Source organism: Dipteris shenzhenensis, chromosome 14, assembly GCF_047967505.1.
Source record: "Dipteris shenzhenensis isolate YYH24624 ecotype China chromosome 14, Dip_SZ_1.0, whole genome shotgun sequence".
NCBI lineage: Eukaryota > Viridiplantae > Streptophyta > Polypodiopsida > Gleicheniales > Dipteridaceae > Dipteris > Dipteris shenzhenensis.
Genome location: NC_141609.1, coordinates 27821302 through 27839675, shown reverse-complemented (window position 1 = coordinate 27839675; position 18374 = coordinate 27821302). Strand labels below are relative to the sequence as shown.

Sequence of the window (18374 nt, the reverse complement as noted above, 5' to 3'; positions counted from 1 at the left end):
TGAAGCCTCAAACTAATAGCTAGGGGACACCATAGAAGGCAAAAGTGAAATAGACAACTAGAGACATGGAAAACCGTTTCAAAGGTTGATGTGCTCTTAAGGCTAGGTTCGCCAAAGATATCAAGTTTACACGTTGACTTTCATGGTAGTTTTTTATTAATGCAGTTCGTTCTCTTTTTCAATAGAAATTCAAACAATGTTATGAATTTAATTAAGTAATCATTCTCTTTGTCATAACAAGTAAGTACAAGTAATTAGAGGCTTTAATAAGACCTTTTTTAGAGACTTTTAAAATTTCTAAGAAAATAACCAACAAACTTCAACCAAATAGAGTAACAATCACTCTCCTCTTTACCCTTCCCCTTTGGTCCCCACTCCACCCGGTTATACTAATTGGTGACCTAGGTAGAGTCATAGACATGAACATAGGATGATACAAGTATGGCAAAATCCTTGATGGGTTTCAATCTTTAGCACCTGCCCAACATGTTTTTTCTCTCAACAATCCAAGATACCATACGTATCCCTCCCCATAACCTGAGTCTTCCTTTACTTGATGCTATTCGAACCCAAATTGAGACTCTTTTCTTTGACAAGGTCTTCAATACTCTATTTGAAGATTGCTTTGGATAAGGCAGACTTGGTCCCTTAAGGTTTTCTGAATTGTTTGGTCACGTCCTTCGCTCTTGGCATGTGCAGGTGATCAAGGATCTAGGTCTTTGTGTAACACTCTATGACATTCAATCTGTTGAAGGAGGTTTTGTATTTCCTGGAGATGGTGCCCCTACTTACACGGTAGTATTGCGTTTTTGTTCTTCCCTTTGGAACTCTTCCTAGTAAACAATATCTTTCGAAGAGTTTTGAGCCACGTTGTTTTCTCAGGTAGAATTTCGATTAGTCATGTTCCGGCCGTTCGTGGGTGAAGTGTTAGTTGGAAAGCTGAAGAGATGTGACAAGTCTGGACTCTATGGTAAGTCATGTGAGCTGAGGAGCGAACCAGTTTTTGTATCGTTTTTATGCTTTGGCAGATTAAAAACAAAAAAAAAAACTGAGTTGGGTTTGCCCAAGCATACCATCATTGTAAGAATGTATGCAAAGTCCTTGTAGAACATGCCACGATGTTAACAAGAAGCCTCAGTTTTGTAAGTTAGGTGCCTTGGACTCCAAACTTAACCAAACGGTCTTTCAAAATGTTGGGCTATGACATGGGCCATGGCTTTGTATTGGTGCAGTGATGGGAAGCAGCACCCTTCTTCTTGGACGGCAAGCTTCATAAACACACGACAATACTAGATTTCAAAATGATGTACAAATGGATTCACATGACATTTCTTCTATTCAGGGTCTTTGGATCACTAGCTATGCTTATATTCTAGATGACCTCCCCAGAAAAGCTAGACATGAAATCTATAAGTAGACACAACATGATCATGGAGCAGTTCTTGGTCACCATCCTTGTTATGGCTCAAAGCTGTTTCTAGCCTTCTTCTGGAGGTGCTGCTATTGAAGTTTCCCCAAAAGGTAGCCGAAACTCATCCTCTGCTATGCACTACAACCAGCACAATCAACCGTGCAACCTGTGACAGCCCTGCCACCGGCCAGATGGACGGTCAAGTGTGTAGGTCCCTGAAGTTGCCATAAGATCGGCCAGTTGGAGGGTGGGGGCAAATAAGGCCCTCATTTCCTCTCGTTCAAGCATCAGCTCAGTTCAACAAGCAGCCCTACAGCGGCAGTCTGGCATGCAGCAACGAACCTTCATTTTGGTACAAGGGAAGCATACTGCTTCTCAATTAGCAAAGGATGTAAGCAGTCTATTGAGCCAGCACATGCGGCAACCATAATGATATCCATGCAGTTGAACTCATGGGTATGCATTTGGTTCATGACCATGCATTTAAGCAATAAAACTAATTACTCTGAACAGGAGGAGGGGCAATTGCAACCCAAGTTGTGTGTCGTCTCTTTCATGTTGATATTATGGCTTTCAGTCAAGCTACATCACTGCAAGTTTTTGGCTGTCATAGAAGTAGACATTGGCATGTGTCTGGCACACTTGGCATAGGCCTAATGCATGTTACACCAACCAATTTAACCACGTCGAATACAAAATCCAAAACAATACATTTAAGGTAACATGCTCAAGTAATTGTTAGAGATAATAGGGCTTGCGTATACCTGGGCAGTTTGTAGGGGCTCAAGGGGAGAGGATGTACCGTTTTTTGGTGGTGGCAAATTTACAGGCAAGATGGCTACAGATAAGAGGCTGTTTTGGGGGGCCTTCTGCTGTTCTATATTCAGGAAGGATCTCCCTCTGCTGCCCATTCTTGCTGCCCACATGGCCTCATCCATCCCCCTGAGGATGATGGTGAAGCTACGGCAGTCCATTTTAGTCATCATAAAGGTCATGCTGTTATTACATTTAACTCGTGAGATTTAAGATTTGACAGTCTTACAAGGTGAAAGGAACTAAGATATGGATAGCTCAGGAACTTACAAGAGCTCAACTAAAGGATAAAGCAATGGTATTAGTCAAGGTCAAGGCTGCTAGGAAGGATGGAAAGTGGGCAGTGTACCGCGGAGGAATAGCTCTCTTTAAGGAATTTAAATCAAAACCAAAATACTCTCAGTCTTAAAATGATGTATGGCCAACTGGTCTCCCATGGATGTCAATAGACTTTCTTTCTCCTCATTTGGAGGTGGTCCCAACTCCACCCCAAATGGAGCCAAGCAATCTGATCCTCTGCAACTCCACTAAGTCGAAGACCCCATCGTCTCCTGGAGCCTCTCCCTCTGCTCTAAATCCATCTAGAGTGACCTGCCCAATCCAATGCTTACCAAGTTTACCACCAACGCTCTCCCTGCCAAGGAGAATCTGGCCAAGGTCCAATAAAGAAGCTTGCGCTGAATTGTCTACTCTGCTGAATGTCAAGTCCCACCTAACATCCCAGGTCCCTCATGGTGTGCCCCCCAGGAATCTAACGAAAGCAAGGTCTGTACCCTAGACCTGAAACTCCTCAAACCCTGTGAAGAAACCAACCAACTTATTCCAATTGATCTTGATGTTGGATTATATCTGAACATACTCTAGTTCAAGTCCTAGCTTCTGATACCATGTTAGAACATGTAGCAGACACACCTGAGAACTCTAGATCCTACTTGGGATGTGAACACATATATAGAAATGTAAAGCACACTCAGACCTGCAACAGACAGCAAGATATGGCAACTGATAACAAGACATGGCAACCGATAACTGAATAAGAACATCAAAGAGAGGACCCAAAATGTATTACAAAAGGTGCACTCACAAACCACACTAATTGACAGCGGTGCTGGAACTGCTTTGTCCTAGTCTGCGGCTCGCTCCTGCTGCTGCACACCTCTCAATGAGGTCTTCAGTAGCTATTGGAGGAGCCCAAAACTCTCTGTCTGTCAGCACCCTTTCTGCCGTATGTGAATTTGTGTTCAGTTTCCTTAAAAGTGCACAGGTTTTTCCCATAATTATAGGAGCACACGGAGTGCTTGGAAGTGTGGGACGGTAGGTTTGACCACGACAGTTATGGAATACACTTTGCAGTGGACTGGGATGGTGGAAGGGCTTCCATGGATAACAAACACTTCAGTATGTGTGGATATATGTCTACCAAGCCATTTTCTGGGGCACTGTATTTTCTTATCTTTATTACCGATTACTGTTTTAACTTGAAAATACATTATAGTGACATTCAAGGATGCCATTTTGGGCTCTGAAGTCATACTCTCCTGTATATGCTTTTAAGATGCTTTTCTTATGGTGTGTGACTGTGAGGGAATAATAAGGTCACTGCATAAAAAGAGAACGGAATGAGCCCTTAAAAAAAAAACAAAATGAGGAACTGCATGAATATGGGGAAGTTATAGTCTTTGAGTCTCATTGTTGAAGAAGCTGGATCACAAGGATGCATTTTTTAGAAGCTGGTTTACATGTATGTCATGTTCTTGCTTTAATTTCGAAGAAATTGCTATGATACAGATAGGACAGCGTAAGTTTGCCTTGTCTTCTTTACTTGCCATTTGAGTTCAAAATTTGATAGCTGCTTGGTGTTCTTTTCACAGTGTCTTTAGGTTTCTTTGATGATATTCACGTTCCAGAGCATCTTCTTCAACAGCCCTCAAAGTTGTATGATCTCATGCACTCTGGCCTTTTGCTTCATACAAATATGGGGGAACAAATCTGAAGGATATATTCATGAATATTAAGGTTGAACTGTAACAACCCTCAACTTTGTATATGTTTATGCATAATAGGGATTGTGTAAGGGAAAGCTGTGCTAATTCTAAATAGGTTTGAACTGTAACAACCCTCAACTTGTATATGTTCATGCATAATAGGGATAGTCTTAGGGAAAGTTGTGCTGGTGTACTGGAATAGTTTCTTTGGTTGTTTTCCATTTGGTTCACTTAGGAGCTATTTTGTTTTTTGAGTCTTTAGTATATATTGCTGCAGTGATGAAGAGGAAAAATTATGGGTATGGAATTATCAGGGGACGGACATGTTTATGGATCTTGAAGAAGAGGTTTGGACCTCTTTTCATATCACAGGGCAATTCTTGTTTCTGGTAAAAGGCATAGTTATGCCCAGCACAATAGTCACATCGATATTGGCAATTTTGTTGTAGGTGCGGTTTCGGGTTGAGCAAGTGAAGTATCCACCTATACCGATTGAGCAAGAGAGTAATGCTAAACCATTTGCTCCTATGGAGATAATTGTATGTTCCCATTTGACACATGACATCAATCGTGGAAGTGTATTATGAACTTTTTTCTGGTTGATTTATCAAGACCTTTGCACTGCTCATTGGTTTGTTCCCAGCTTTAAGGAACCATAGATTAAAAAACATGTGATAGTATATTCTGAAGGTCCAGGGGAATGGCTTCTGCTGTTCAGCCTCCGTTAGTTAGCTTACCCTTTTTTTAACTTAGTGGTTGGTCGTTGGCAATTGCTTGATTTTTTTTTGGGAATGTATTGATTGGGCTTGCAATGTTTCTAGACGAGGAAGCATCAGAGTCTGCTGAGAAAGTTTGCTTGTGAAAAATAGCCGGAGAAATAAGCTTCATGTAAATGCATACCAAGTTTTTATTTTGATAAAATTTCATTTGAAGGAGGGTGCTTATTAGCCTCCTGTATTCTGTGATGTCAACCACAATCGGAGTTGATGCTGGTGTACAATGCTCTATCCTAGAAGCCTCCAGAATATCTGGAGTACTCTTGTTGAAAAATGAAGATACCATCCTTCTTCTCGTGTCTCTTGATTCCAAGGAAACAGTGCAACAACCCAAGGTCTATCATGTCAAACTTCTTCAAGAACGCTTGGATTTCTTTGATATTTTTTCTTGATTACCTATCAAGGGTATATAGAATAAGCAAGACTCTTTTAGCTTTCTCCCATACGAGGTGTAGGTTCTTGGGATGTAGGAGTCACCTCCTCCCCACTTGTGAGCCACTGTATGAGGGTAAGGGAGGATGACTTGCAAAAGGGCTTGGGTCAGAGAGAAGCCACGTGGTAAGAGACTGAGGCTGCCATGGGGCAGATCTGAGAGAGGATTCTGCGATGTGGACAGCAGGGAAAGCTGTCACATGGGCATCACTCATTCCTGGATTAGGGCTGGCTATAGGGCTGTATAAAGCTAGCCATGGGCCCATGGTAAGGGCCCATGGGTTGGGGCAGGACAGCATCACTAGCTGCTGTCTGGCCTAATTATAAGCCTGGAACAGCACTTAAAAGAGCATACTGAGTTGGCAGTCTACTGGCTCAGGTCAGGCTCAGTCTGGACAATTGTGGACCGCCCGAGGCAGCCTGCCATGTGGCAGGGTCCACCTGCAGGTCGGCACTATCTGGATCTGGTTGGCCAGACAGGAGGGCTGCGTTGCCCTATAAAAGGGCCCCATTGTTGGGGTTTAAGCATTCAGTGGTGCCTCAGATTTGGGCTGCAGTTCCAGCAGCAGGGAGGTCCACTGATCCAGTAAAGAGTGCAAGAAAGGCATCACTACAGCCAGCTCACTGAAGCTCTTGGAGAGCACGCAGGCTGACACGTTTTCTGAAGATGCCAGACAGAGGTAGAAGACAACACTAGGAGGTGCCAGGGGTCCATATGTGGCAGCATCTTGGCTGCTAGATGGTGGCACACTGTGCAGACTCTTTGTATCAGGTTTTGTCCATTTTTGGAGCAATCTATTCTACATGTATTGGCTGTTTTATTCATTTGTGCATTGTTCAAGATCTGTGCTTGTGTCCACCACAATAATTAGTTATGTGCCCCGAGATTTGTTTTTACACATTGTGTGAATCATGAGATAAGTCTTCCAGTGAGGGGCGTCGGCTGCAGCAAGCGGCTCTCTATTTCTGACATAGGTTGGCCTTATGAACAACTTAATCCATTGAAGTACTCATCAGTGCATTTGTACAATGCCCTCAAGGCCCGTCTCAAACTGTAGAGTGCCTTCTAGAGTCTCCAAAATTTGTATGTTATTTGGAATGCGGCCCTTGGTTAAAAGTATAGCCTTGGAGTCAATCTCTGCTTTCACAAGCTTTTGTGTGATCATACATCTTCATTCAGTACAAGCCTTGCCAGAATCTTAGTGTACAGAGGCTAACTGATCCCGAAGCGCCCTAATCTTAGCAAGAAATTCCTCTACTGGGTCTAGAGATTTTGTATCCTTGTTGAATGGTCAGTCTCATACCTATCTTTCAATGTCTTCCATGTTGCATGAGCACTATCCGCTGGATGAATTAGCAGAATTACGTAGTCTTTTGTGGTCTGAATCAGCACTGAGAATGATTTGCATCTTGCCCTTCCCAGGCATATAGCATTCCTAGATTTGGCAGTGTTGTTGTGGCACCCATCCCTGTTGCTTGGCGTTTTTGCAAGGTACATAATGTCGCCTTCGGCAGTCTCCAAGAAGTGAGTAAACTTTTTACCCTAACCTTCCAGAGTGGGAATGGGAAGATACCACATCTCAGCTTCTCAACACTGCTGAGACAGAAGAGATTAGAACTGAGAGCTTGCTGTCCAAAACTCAGCAATTTTACCTTGTCCTGCATGCTGATGTCTAGTCTGAAGCAGGAAAATGAAATAAATGAATATACATACATACATACACACACACATACATATATATCTATGTGTCACAAAAAATTGTGTGCGCGTGTGCGTGCGCGCGTGTGTGTGTGTGCGCACGTGCGCATACGTACGTACGTACAGACTATGTATGTATTTGTTTTTCAAACGTCTGCATATAGGTTGTGATCTGTAATATTTCCACTACTGCAGGCTGTGATTAATGCAGATGGTTTGGGCCTTACTTCCTGGTGGAGTTGAAGGCTTTGTGAAGGAAAAGGATTCTAATTGCTGGACCATATTTATACGGCATTTGTTGCCTGATTTCTTGGGCAAACACAATATTGTGTGCTAGACATGTACTTTTCTTGATTTCTTTTTTGTGATTTCAACACTGGAGCATAAGCAGTTTTTTTCTCAGGTATCCGTTCTTTTCGCTGTAAAGCTTTGTTAATTTCTTTCTCTTCTGTACTGATTGCTCTGTCTACATTGATCTGCAGATGATCATCTTGGCAGCTAGGGCTTGCATATCAGGAGATTGACCCATCATTTTCATGCTGCTTGAGCATAGGTTTTATATTATGGATTTTGTAAATTTAGATTGGCTGTTGAAATAGTTAGACAAAAGGATTTGTTTAGCGGGGGACAATCACTAACTTAATCCCATGTCGTTCATAAAAAATTTAGACAAAATCAAGTTCATCTAGATCTGCTTGCAAGCATTGCTGGAGCATGGAATTTGTAGCTGAGAATATTTGATTAGTTAAAAATAAGAGGATTGAGCTGTCAAGGGGAGAAGATACTAAAGATAACGTCTATTTACTTACCCTTGTCCTGGTGAAACAAACTTATGCTTTAATCTATGTTGGCTTGTACAATTAGGTACCAAATGGGTGCCAAAACTGTGAAGGTTTACAAAAAAGGATTTTCCCTTATGTGTTGGTGACTCATCGTTGAGAAAAACTTTGGAAAGTTCTTATGTTGAAGGGTCTGGGCTCTTGGCGATGACTTGCTGATCCTATCTATCATGGATTGAGGATACATGCCATTGTTAGGCTGATGACGTTAGTGGGGAAGTCAGTCACGTCTCCCTGCTATGAGTGATAATGTTTATGGTTCTCAAGCTTGTGGGTGACTGTTATGAGATTGAACTGTGTGCATTCTTATGCTTTTCAAGGATGAGTTTGAGCATGTTCCTTGATTCATCTAGACAGGCCTTTGCTGTATTAGCGAGCATTTAAATCTCACTTTGTCAAATGTCAATTCATGTTGCACCTTGTTGTATTGCGCCAGTTCTTTTTATTTGCGGCGATGCAACGCCCCACCAACTAATTTTCATAAGTTTTTGCCTTGGGAATGCTCATTTGGGAGACTAGGATGAAGTACTCGTCTTTAGTGGGAGTTGTAGCTTGAATGAAGAGATGTGGACTCCTTTTTTAATTAGCCTTCTCCTTTTGTGTTCTGCTTTGTCATGGCTGAGTCTACGCGTCACTTCTGGAGTGTTGATAGAAACTGGGTATGAATATTTTAAATGAATGCTCAAGTGTGTGTGGGTGTGCGGATATGTATGTATGGGAACATATGTTTGTACCATGGTCTATAACCCATTGAGTGCAGATGATGTAAGTGGGGATGTCATAGTAGCTATCCTTGCTATGCTTTATGATTTGAACCTTGTGGGTAACGGCCATGAGGCTGAATTTTTTAGAAATTGACTACTTAGGGATTCATTTAGATACATTTTTTTGAAGAGAGTACGTAGCACTTTTTGATTAGCCTTTTCCTTAGTGTTGGCCATCGTCATTGTTTTTGTTTCCCTAAGACAAGATTTATATGGCATTTAAATGGAAGTGTATTGGCGATTGACCAACTTGTGTCTAGAGAATGTAGCTAATTGCCTAGGGAATCTCAAAAACAAGATAACTACTAGGGTTGGGGGACTATACAACCAACGGATGCCTCACTCCATGCATGTGTAGAGAACACCTACAGGCCAAGCCTTATAGAAGTGTGCCTGTCCTCCTAGAACCCATCCCTCACTTTCGTATGGCTCTTAAGATTTAGATGATATCTTGCCAAATGGCAACGAGGTTGGCCGCTGGGGATACCTACTAGCCTTCCATTACCATACTGCAAAATAGGCAACCCAGATGTTCCAAGCAATAACACTGTCTCGCAAACATTGTGCTCCTTGAGTGAGGGCACAAGTAGTTGGCGGGAAAGAGAAGTCGCATCCTGCACCTCAATTTGGAAGACCCTTTGTCCAAAAATCCTATAGGTAGGTGACACCATCTCTATTGATGAGGCATGACCCCCCCTGTATTAGCTAGGCATGTCCCAAGTTAGGTTTTGCTACATACTCTGCATCTTAGCCACAATCTAGAGGGCCCCATGCCATTGCAGCTAACTTCACAAGCAATCTGAAATTGGCTTGAGGTCTATATCCGCACATTGATAGCACCTCCCCTTCATGTGCAACTGCTCCAACCACGAGCCTACGGCCAATCCTATAGAGCCACCATCCAAAAGAAATATGTGAAGTTTCGTGGACGGATGCCTAGCCCATGGCTTAACGAAATCTAATTGACCTCCTAGGGCACTTGTTGCTCTACCCAATGTCACTCTATCGAAGGGATCCATGCGGTGGCATAAAGCTGAAGATGATGATTGATGCCTGCAACGTATGCCTATAATCCTATGGAATACCTCACTCTACAAAGCCAAATCAAGTCACTTGGATCCCATTGTACCTTGAAGGTGGCTCTTTTGCAACCATAGTCGCCATCGCTATCGGTAGTGTCCAAAATCATTGATATTGGGTCAACGTACCACCTCTTACCAAACAATCGACTACCATGATTTGTTGTCACTCAAGCATGCGACTTTAGGTCAGCCCTCTATCTCTAGTTGAAGATAACCACTTGGCTCCACCTGTAGTGCATGGGAGCGCTCATCCATACCAACTTAGGAAAGCTAAGGATCTGTGCAGATCGACCCATCCAAGACTTAAGTATTGATCTCTAGCATCATTGTGCATGTCCCTCTCACCTACACCGGACCACCTCTTACCAAGACAACCAACTACCATGATCTGTTGTCATGCAACCAACTACCAACTCAGGAAAGCTAAGGATCTGTGCAGATAGACTCATCCAAGACTCATGCATTGATCTCTAGCATCCTTGTGCCTGTCCCTCTGAGCTAAGAGAGGGTTCTCTTGCACCGTTGTCAAGCATACGTCCCTCTTGATCACAAATTTCTAAATGTCATACAAGGGGTTGGCACTCCAACTCCTCACGACATCTAGGGCTAGCTTGAATGAGTCCAAAAGACAAGTATTGCCATATTGTATGTAAAGTCCTCATCAATTGTGATCCCTTTCCCATGAGGGAGGCTATGTACTAGGTTGTGGCCTAGAGATCTTGGTTGGCCATAAGGGCCGCCTTGCGCAAGAGAGTTCGATCAAGCTCTAGCTCCAATATAGTGGCTTGTGCCTCACACTTGCAAACACCAAGGCTATTTACCGCTCACATGAAATGTCAATGCCCACTTGACAACCAAAGTACCGATTGTTTGTGGCCTTGAGGGATCTAGTGGAAGCAAAGAGAGGCCCTCTCTTCCAGGATTTCCTTAGTCATCATGAGGAATTCGATTAATTTGATCTAGTTAATCCTAGCCCTGGATGCCTGACAATACGCCTCCAAGGCACTTCGAACTCCCTCTAAACTCATTGCAGTACCCACGAAAAGGGTCGTATCATTTGCAAACTCAAACTCCAAAAGCTCCTCTTATCAAATTGAGCCGTGCATTCCTGTGAGGCCCGTAGCTTGAGAGCAAAGAAAATAGCCTAGTGCCTTTGTGATGACGAGACGAAGAGGAAAAGGAAAGGAGCAAAAGGGTAGCCTTGGTACACAGAGCACGAAAGGGAAAATCCTTCCCTATATGACTTCCAATAAGCATCTGGTTGGAACTCCCCATATGCATGCTAGAGTCCACAGGTTTGACAAATCTATCCTTCGCATAGTGCCCTCCAAAAAAACCCACTCCACCATGTCGTAAGCCTTCTCAAAATCCCAAGAGAAGGACTGTGATAAGATGAGACCTCTCCCAAGCCCACAATCCAATACTTCCCAAAAGGTGAAGATGTTGTCCAAGATGCTATGTTTCTTCACAAATCTTGTATGAGTATCCTGAATAATGTCAGCGAGGTAAGGGAAAGGACTCAAGACCTTAGCTAAGCTCTTGTAGGCATTGTTCAGAAGGGAGATCTAACAAAGGGGTTGGTGACTCGTGCTGCTATCTATCGGGGTGGGGAGATCTATCCTCTTAACCCTCCTGTTGCTGACCTGGATGCTGCTTCAGATGGGTGAAGGCACGACTTGCACTACAAGGGCAAGCTCTCCCTAGTTGACCCATGTGTTTGCGCCTAAGGCACTACCAAGGAAATAAGATATATGGAAAAGGAGGTAACAAAATGGTGGGGGGGCGGGGAGCGGCAGGATGTGTTTGCCATGTACAACCACCATAGGAAAACCTACATGGGCTGTCCCAAAAAACAATGAGAAGAAAGAGAGAGCAAACATCAGTTCGTAGCCCTTGTCTTGGTGAGCAAATGCAAACTTTATAGGCTTTTCTCTTTCTTAGCAAGCCAGTCAACTGGCTGGCTCAAACCAAGTGGGGGGGAGAAATTGGCTATCCGGAGAGAAACCATGGCTCGCAATGGAAGTATGATGAAGAATGGGTGGGTGTAGATTTGAATGTTGTCTAGAATAGATATGAGGATGTAGGGGAGCAGAAGGGGGGGTCGTCTAGAATAGATATGAGGATGCAGGGGAGCAGAAGGAGGGGGTTGCACATGTGAGGCAAGGAGGGGGGAGCAGAAGGGAGGGGGGCGGTGCAATGGGAGGAGGAGAGGTGAGGGGACAGGGGCCGGCATGACAGGAGGAAGGGAGGTGGGGTGGGGGGGGAAGCATTGACATTGTTGAGTCTAGCCTTCACCATTGGAATGTTGATGGAAACTCAATACAAAAAAATGAGAGCATAAACAAATGCTCCTTGTATAGGTGCACTGATGTTTATGTGTGTAAGAGCATATATTTGTGCTATGGTTTACAACCGCTGCTATATGCTGATGACATTGATGATAATGCACTATTCCATTTTTTGCAGATGAAGATGCCTATATATATTCTAGTTTTGGATAAGGTATAAGGGACGATATGACATGAAAGTAAATCTTGTTCTGATTTCTTTGTAGGTATGTCTAGAAATTATTTCATGAAACCAATTTGCCCTTGTTTTTTAGATTGATAGAAGCCATTCAAGATCTATTATGTACGCTTTCTTTGAAAATGATAGGAAATATTCCATTGTTTTGATTCAATCCAAAGCCACAAGAGATATGATTGCAAGAGGGGTAGAGGACGGAAGCCTCCATAAGATACATGATGTGCTATTTTAGGATGAAAAGGAAGCTTTAAAGCTATGGCATGAGAGATTTGTTCATGCTTGATTATCAATTATAGATGCAATGCAAAAATCCCAAATGGTGGATGGGCTTCCATGATTTGTCGACAGTCGTGAACAATGCTAGTCCTCCACAATGCATTGGCACTCATGAAGTATGCAGGGCCTACATGGAAGACAAGAAACACCATGACTCATTCCTAACATGGTAGCCATGACTCTAGCCACAAAACCACTTAAACTAGTATACTCATACATATGTGGTGTCGACGACGCACACAAGATCTCATGTTGAATCAAAGTACTTGACTTTCATCGATGACTTCAAGTAGATGATATGGATACACATTCTTAAATAAGTCTCAAGCCTTCAACAAGTCCAAGTAATGGAGGTGATGCCCACAAGATCTCATGCTTGATCAAAGTACTTCCTCACATTCATCAATGATTTTTACCCGCATGATATGATTATATACTCTATCAAAGAAATCTCAGCCCTTCAACAAGTTCAAGGAATGGAGGCAATGCCCACAAGATCTCAGGACAGATCAAAGCACTTCTTCACATTCATCAATGATTTTAGTTGGATGATTCTATCAAAGAAGACTTAGGTGCTCGACAAGTTCAAGGAATGGAGGGCAAAGATAGCGTGTGAAACTAGGAAGAAGTTGACCAGACAAAGGGGGAGATTGACATTGATCGAGCTTAAATAGATGCTAATCTCAATAGGCAATATATGATGGCAATTGGCAATAGATTCTTTGACTAGACAGAGGGGGAAATTTCACATCAATTGAACTTGTTAGGCACTATAACTAGATGTTGATCAAGAGGCAATAGATGATGGACATGCCAACAAAAAGGGGTGGCAAAATGAAAGAAACCTGTGATTGTTGAGATGGGCATGAGCATATTGAGAGGACAGAAGCTTCAACATTTATTTATGCAGAGGCATTCAATGCATCTATCCTTTGGATTGAACTACAATGAAGGTAATCGATGGGGACAAACACCTCTAGGGGCATGCACTAGGAAGAAGCCTATCATCAAGCACCTTTGGGAATTCAGTTATGATGCTTGGGTCCATACCCACAACAACACAAAGACTAAGCCAGATTCAAGGAGTAAAAATGCATTTTCATTGACTATGGCAAAGAATTGAAGGCCTATAGGTGATTTGATTCTATGACTTGGAATTTGATAATTAGTTGAGATGTGATCTTCCAAACTACCAACTTCTAAGCATCACTGAGATCACACTTAGTGAAGATTTAAATCTAGTTCTAGTGCTAGACCTGAATTCAAGATCACATGCTAGAGAGTCAAATTGGAACCCTAGGAAGTGAGAAGCTCTAGTAGCTGAGAAGAGGAGATTGATGTGATATAGGAAAACATTGGAAGACTTCTAAAATGGTGACATCTTGGAACCAAGTGGATATACAAGGTCAAGCACAAGTTTGATCGAAACACGACAAGTATAATGCATGACTGATGGGTAGTGGATTTGCACAAATGGAACATATCAATTATAATGAGACATTTGCTCCCACAAGGTGAAGGAGACAATCTAGATGGGGATGACATTGGCTAAAAAGCAAAAAGTCATAAAAAGGTAAATGAATGGTAATTTAAAATCAATTGATACATTACAAGACAACAACATGGAAAATGTTTGGCAGTGTTACAAAAACAATGTTCTTGACCTCACCATCAAGGCAAAGTCACAATTTCTAGAGTATGGATTTCTCATCAAAAACTGATGCATCTTTTTATGCATTACACATGCCCTAATACATAGTCTACATACCCTAATACACACCCTTGAGGAAAGTCATGCAAAGATGTGAATCTATAAACATACTCAAATGTGTCCATGCTTGTCACATTTATAACATCTCATGTTATAAAAATATCTTTCAAAAGGGCACTTGTTTTTTGTTTGAAAGCAAGCTCATTGTTGAGATTTATCTTCTTATGGTCAAGCAAATATTTGCTCCTACCCAAGGAAGATGTCAATCTTTTGCTTCCTTTTCCTAAGTTCCTCTTTGAGGATCCTAGTGGTTAGTATCTTCACACTTGAGATTGTCAATCCAATCCCCAAATGTGATTATCAAGGTGGAGAGAGATTTTTGAGAAAAGTAGTTAACTTGTTGTCTTCATCAATTAATGTATCTATGCTACTTTTTTATCAAAGATAGTGGTGAGATTTTTATTGTCTTGGGTAGTAAAGTCCCCAAGGTGCATTTTGATGTTTACATTTTGTATCTTTATTTACCGTTTTACCATGACCTACTTCATCTTATCCTAATAATCTTCATACATAAGTAATTGGCAAAGAACATATAACATTGTAGAATGTCATAAATGTACCAGGCTTGAGAAGGAAATCTAATAGTTGCAAAGCTATCTTGATGATTGAAGATAAGCTATCATATTCAAGGGAGGTTATTGCATTATCAACAAGGATCATGAAAACAAAATGTTGGAAAAGCTAAATGTAGAGACACTATATAACAAATTGTCATGGGAATCGATGTTGTGCATCATTACTTCTTAAAGATGAAACATATCATTACAGCATGGTGATCTCTAACATGGGTGTTTTGATCATGGTAGCCATGCTATGCTCATTCATACTTAAAGACATAAAATTGATATTAAAAGGTGAAAATTGAAATTAAAAGGAAAAAATTAGTTCATGTGTTGGACATGCACCACTTCAACACTAATCTCATTTATACAACTTGCCTTAAGGGCAACCAATCTTAGGTATAGAGCACTAAAAGGCTAGAGATCATACATAATATTTGTGTACAAATAATGAGATTGCCAAGTATAATTTGTCTTTGATTGATGATTATTAACATAAGGCTCTTGTGTATCTTCTAGATCTCAAAAGGAATGTATTTGAAATGTTCAAAATGTCTAAAACTAAGGTTGGAGACTAAACCAAGAAAAGCTCCTAACAATATGATGGTGAGGATATTGCTCCCATGTTTTCAATAATTTTTGTCAAAATCTAGATGTTAAATTGGAGCTCTCCAACCCTTATGTACCTCAACAAAATTAGATCACCAAACATCAATTGGGCCTTATCTAAGATGTTTTGTTCCATACTCTTAAGTGCAAGGCTAGGGATGGGTTTTGGGGGGTGCCCATGCATGTTGTTAGGTCAAAACTATAGAAGAACACACAAGCGACCACAATAGTGTATTATTGCATCTCGTGCCTCCTTTGGCTTAACTCTTAAAGAAGTCTTTAGTGGAAGGGAACCATATATCTTTCACTTTTGTGTTTGGTATATAAAGCCTTTGTTCATGTTCTTAATGAGAGGTATATGAAGATGGAGTCTAGAAGCTTTGAGTGTATGTTCATGGGATATCAATTGTCACTAAATGTTATAGATTTAAGTGTCCTTAAACGAAGAAAATAATATGAACTCATGCTAGATTTGTTGAGGTGAACAGACTATCTACATCATAGTAACAAGCCCAATCTAACTAATTGAATGCACAGAACTGAGAGTCACCCCCCATGGTGTTAAAAAATATGAGACGTGTGCCCTGCAAAGTATCCAAAAATGCACTTTACTTCATACCATTGAGTGGCCTTTGGAGCTATGCATATATGTGCTCACTTGCGACACTCTATACTCAATGTCAAGATATGTGTTGCATAGGTAAATGATGCACCCTATAACTTGGCTTTATAAAGTGGCATCAAAAGTTTCATATAGTCGACATGATATTTAAATATTACATTCATCTAACATTGGATTGTCGACGCTTTGTGGAGGTTTAGCTACCACGGGTGTGGCGCTTGTCGCACGTGGTTCCTCGTGTACTCGAGCATTTGAGGCAAAGTCCACTTCACGACCAAGCACAAACTTTGCGTATAGCATCTTTACAAAGTATTGGGGAATATTAGAGCAACATTTCTTTGCAAAAATCATCTCCCAGATGGTGGCTGCATTCTCTTTCATGGCTTGGTTATAACACTACAAAATGGGCCATTATCTGTGGTTAGCGGCAACTGCGCTCGGATCCCATATAGCCACTAAATCGTCATTCGAGATGAGGGCCTTTACAACCAGCCACTTCATTCCATTAGGGTTGTGGAAAGGACTAGCAATGGCAATTGCCTTTGTTTGCTCTTTCTTAGGCAATTGCCTTTGTTTGCTTGTAGTGGCATCATCCATGTCCATCATGAACTTCATCGATGGTATCATACATGGATAGCTAAAGCCCACGTTCAATTGGAGTTGAAATTGGCTCACAAATTTTCACTTCAACTCTATGTAAGAGCTCATGTATACACTTGGGCTGTTTCATGACAATGCCCTCTTCTTGGATTGTTTCATGACAATGCCCTCTTGGCCTTGGCATAGCTACACTTTCGAATTGTTTCATTTAACATCTCCCAAACTTACAACTGATCCTATGCGTTTTCTATCATAAAATCATGAATAGCGATTATCAAAAGCTCCTACACAAATAGATCATACAAATGTTCTAGCATTCTTGTCTAGCTCTTGACCTCAAAGTGGTCAAAGTTCACCCACATTTCATGTCCCTAATAGGCCTCATTCCAACAACCAAATCTACATATGAGGCTTCACTAGTCCTTTCATATGTCCAAGGCACAATATGATCTAGACATATGGCTACATGTAGACCCTTCCTTCATTAGTCCTTTCATGTGTGTGCATGTGCGTGTGTGCACGAGTGCATGTGTGTGTTGGCCTTGCACATGCTTTGCTATATTAACTTATAGTCTACTCATTCACATAGATAAAAAGAGATCTGCATACATAGCAATAGATGCTCTTTTAATAATCTATCAAAAAGTAACATTTACAAACATAATATATTAAAAGCTAGTATCTAGCTAAGTACATCATTACTTTGAGTAACAAGAGGGAGCGTTAGTTATGTAGAAAAAATATGTGTAAGTCAATGAATGATGCAAAAGCTAGAGGCTTGCGAAGAGTAGGCATGAATATAAAGGACTCTGTAAGTAACCTCATGTATGCTCTTGCATTAGACTCCATAAGGTTAAAATTTTCAAATGTCCTAGTTTGAGATAGTGGACTAATGATAAACAATCTAGTTTATTTCTTTCAAGCCAGCTTCTTATTTTCTTCTTTAGTGTTTCTCTTATAGGAAAGGATACCTATGGTTTATCTACTCCTTGGACATCCATGCCTTCATTGATATTTTGCCCTTGCCATTGGGTAAGTACTTTGCGTATTCGTTTTTTTGGATATTCTTCATTTTCAAGCTTATTCATGTCCTTGAATGAAAATCATGTGATTCTTTGACTTAGATGGACTACCATCAAGATCTGCATCTTTATCCCTTTGATTCGGATTGATTTTCTAGCTTGCCAGTACCTCAAACTTGTAAAAATTAGGGTTGACCTTCTTTGGGACTTTGTATGGTCCAATCTTCTCTTACTTTAGATTTTTGCATTTGAAGTACCTTTACTTGACTCAAGATTGTTCTTCTTTGTTTTACCTTCTCTTACTTGCATGGTTTTGATATTTGAGGTTTTGATTGTCAAGCTTATCATGGATTTCCTTGAAAATCACTTGCATACCTTCAAATACATTGATAAACAAATGCTCTATGCTCTTCTCCTCTAATGCATAATCACATGCCCACATTGGTACCTTAAATTTGTGCCATACATAATATACAATTGTGACAATCCTATAGAGCATCTTTGGCTACTATTTTGTAAATAACTCTGCTTGTGCTAGATTTGTGTCTGAACACTTGGAATGCCTTCTTGTATAAATCTCAACATAT

At 41.1% G+C, this 18374-nt stretch overlaps 1 protein-coding gene across 3 annotated transcripts; it reads left to right on the top strand.

Annotated features, from left to right (window-relative positions):
• Positions 1-381: 381 nt before the first annotated feature.
• Positions 382-8277, top strand: LOC147894409 (RNA polymerase Rpb7 N-terminal domain-containing protein). Of its 3 annotated transcripts, none has more exons than XM_087384978.1 (8): positions 382-597; positions 700-795; positions 883-970; positions 4096-4159; positions 4487-4556; positions 4659-4713; positions 7312-7519; positions 7599-8277. In XM_087384978.1, exons 1-7 carry the CDS (start codon positions 487-489, stop codon positions 7320-7322), a joined length of 495 nt encoding a protein of 164 aa, XP_087241104.1. In that variant the 5' UTR covers positions 382-486; the 3' UTR covers positions 7323-7519; positions 7599-8277. The 3 variants fall into 3 exon arrangements, with proteins under 3 accessions (XP_087241104.1, XP_087241103.1, XP_087241102.1); XM_087384977.1 differs by having other exon boundaries at positions 383-597; positions 4659-4748; positions 7312-7457; XM_087384976.1 differs by having other exon boundaries at positions 383-597; positions 4659-4748.
• The last annotated feature ends 10097 nt before the right edge of the window (positions 8278-18374 follow it).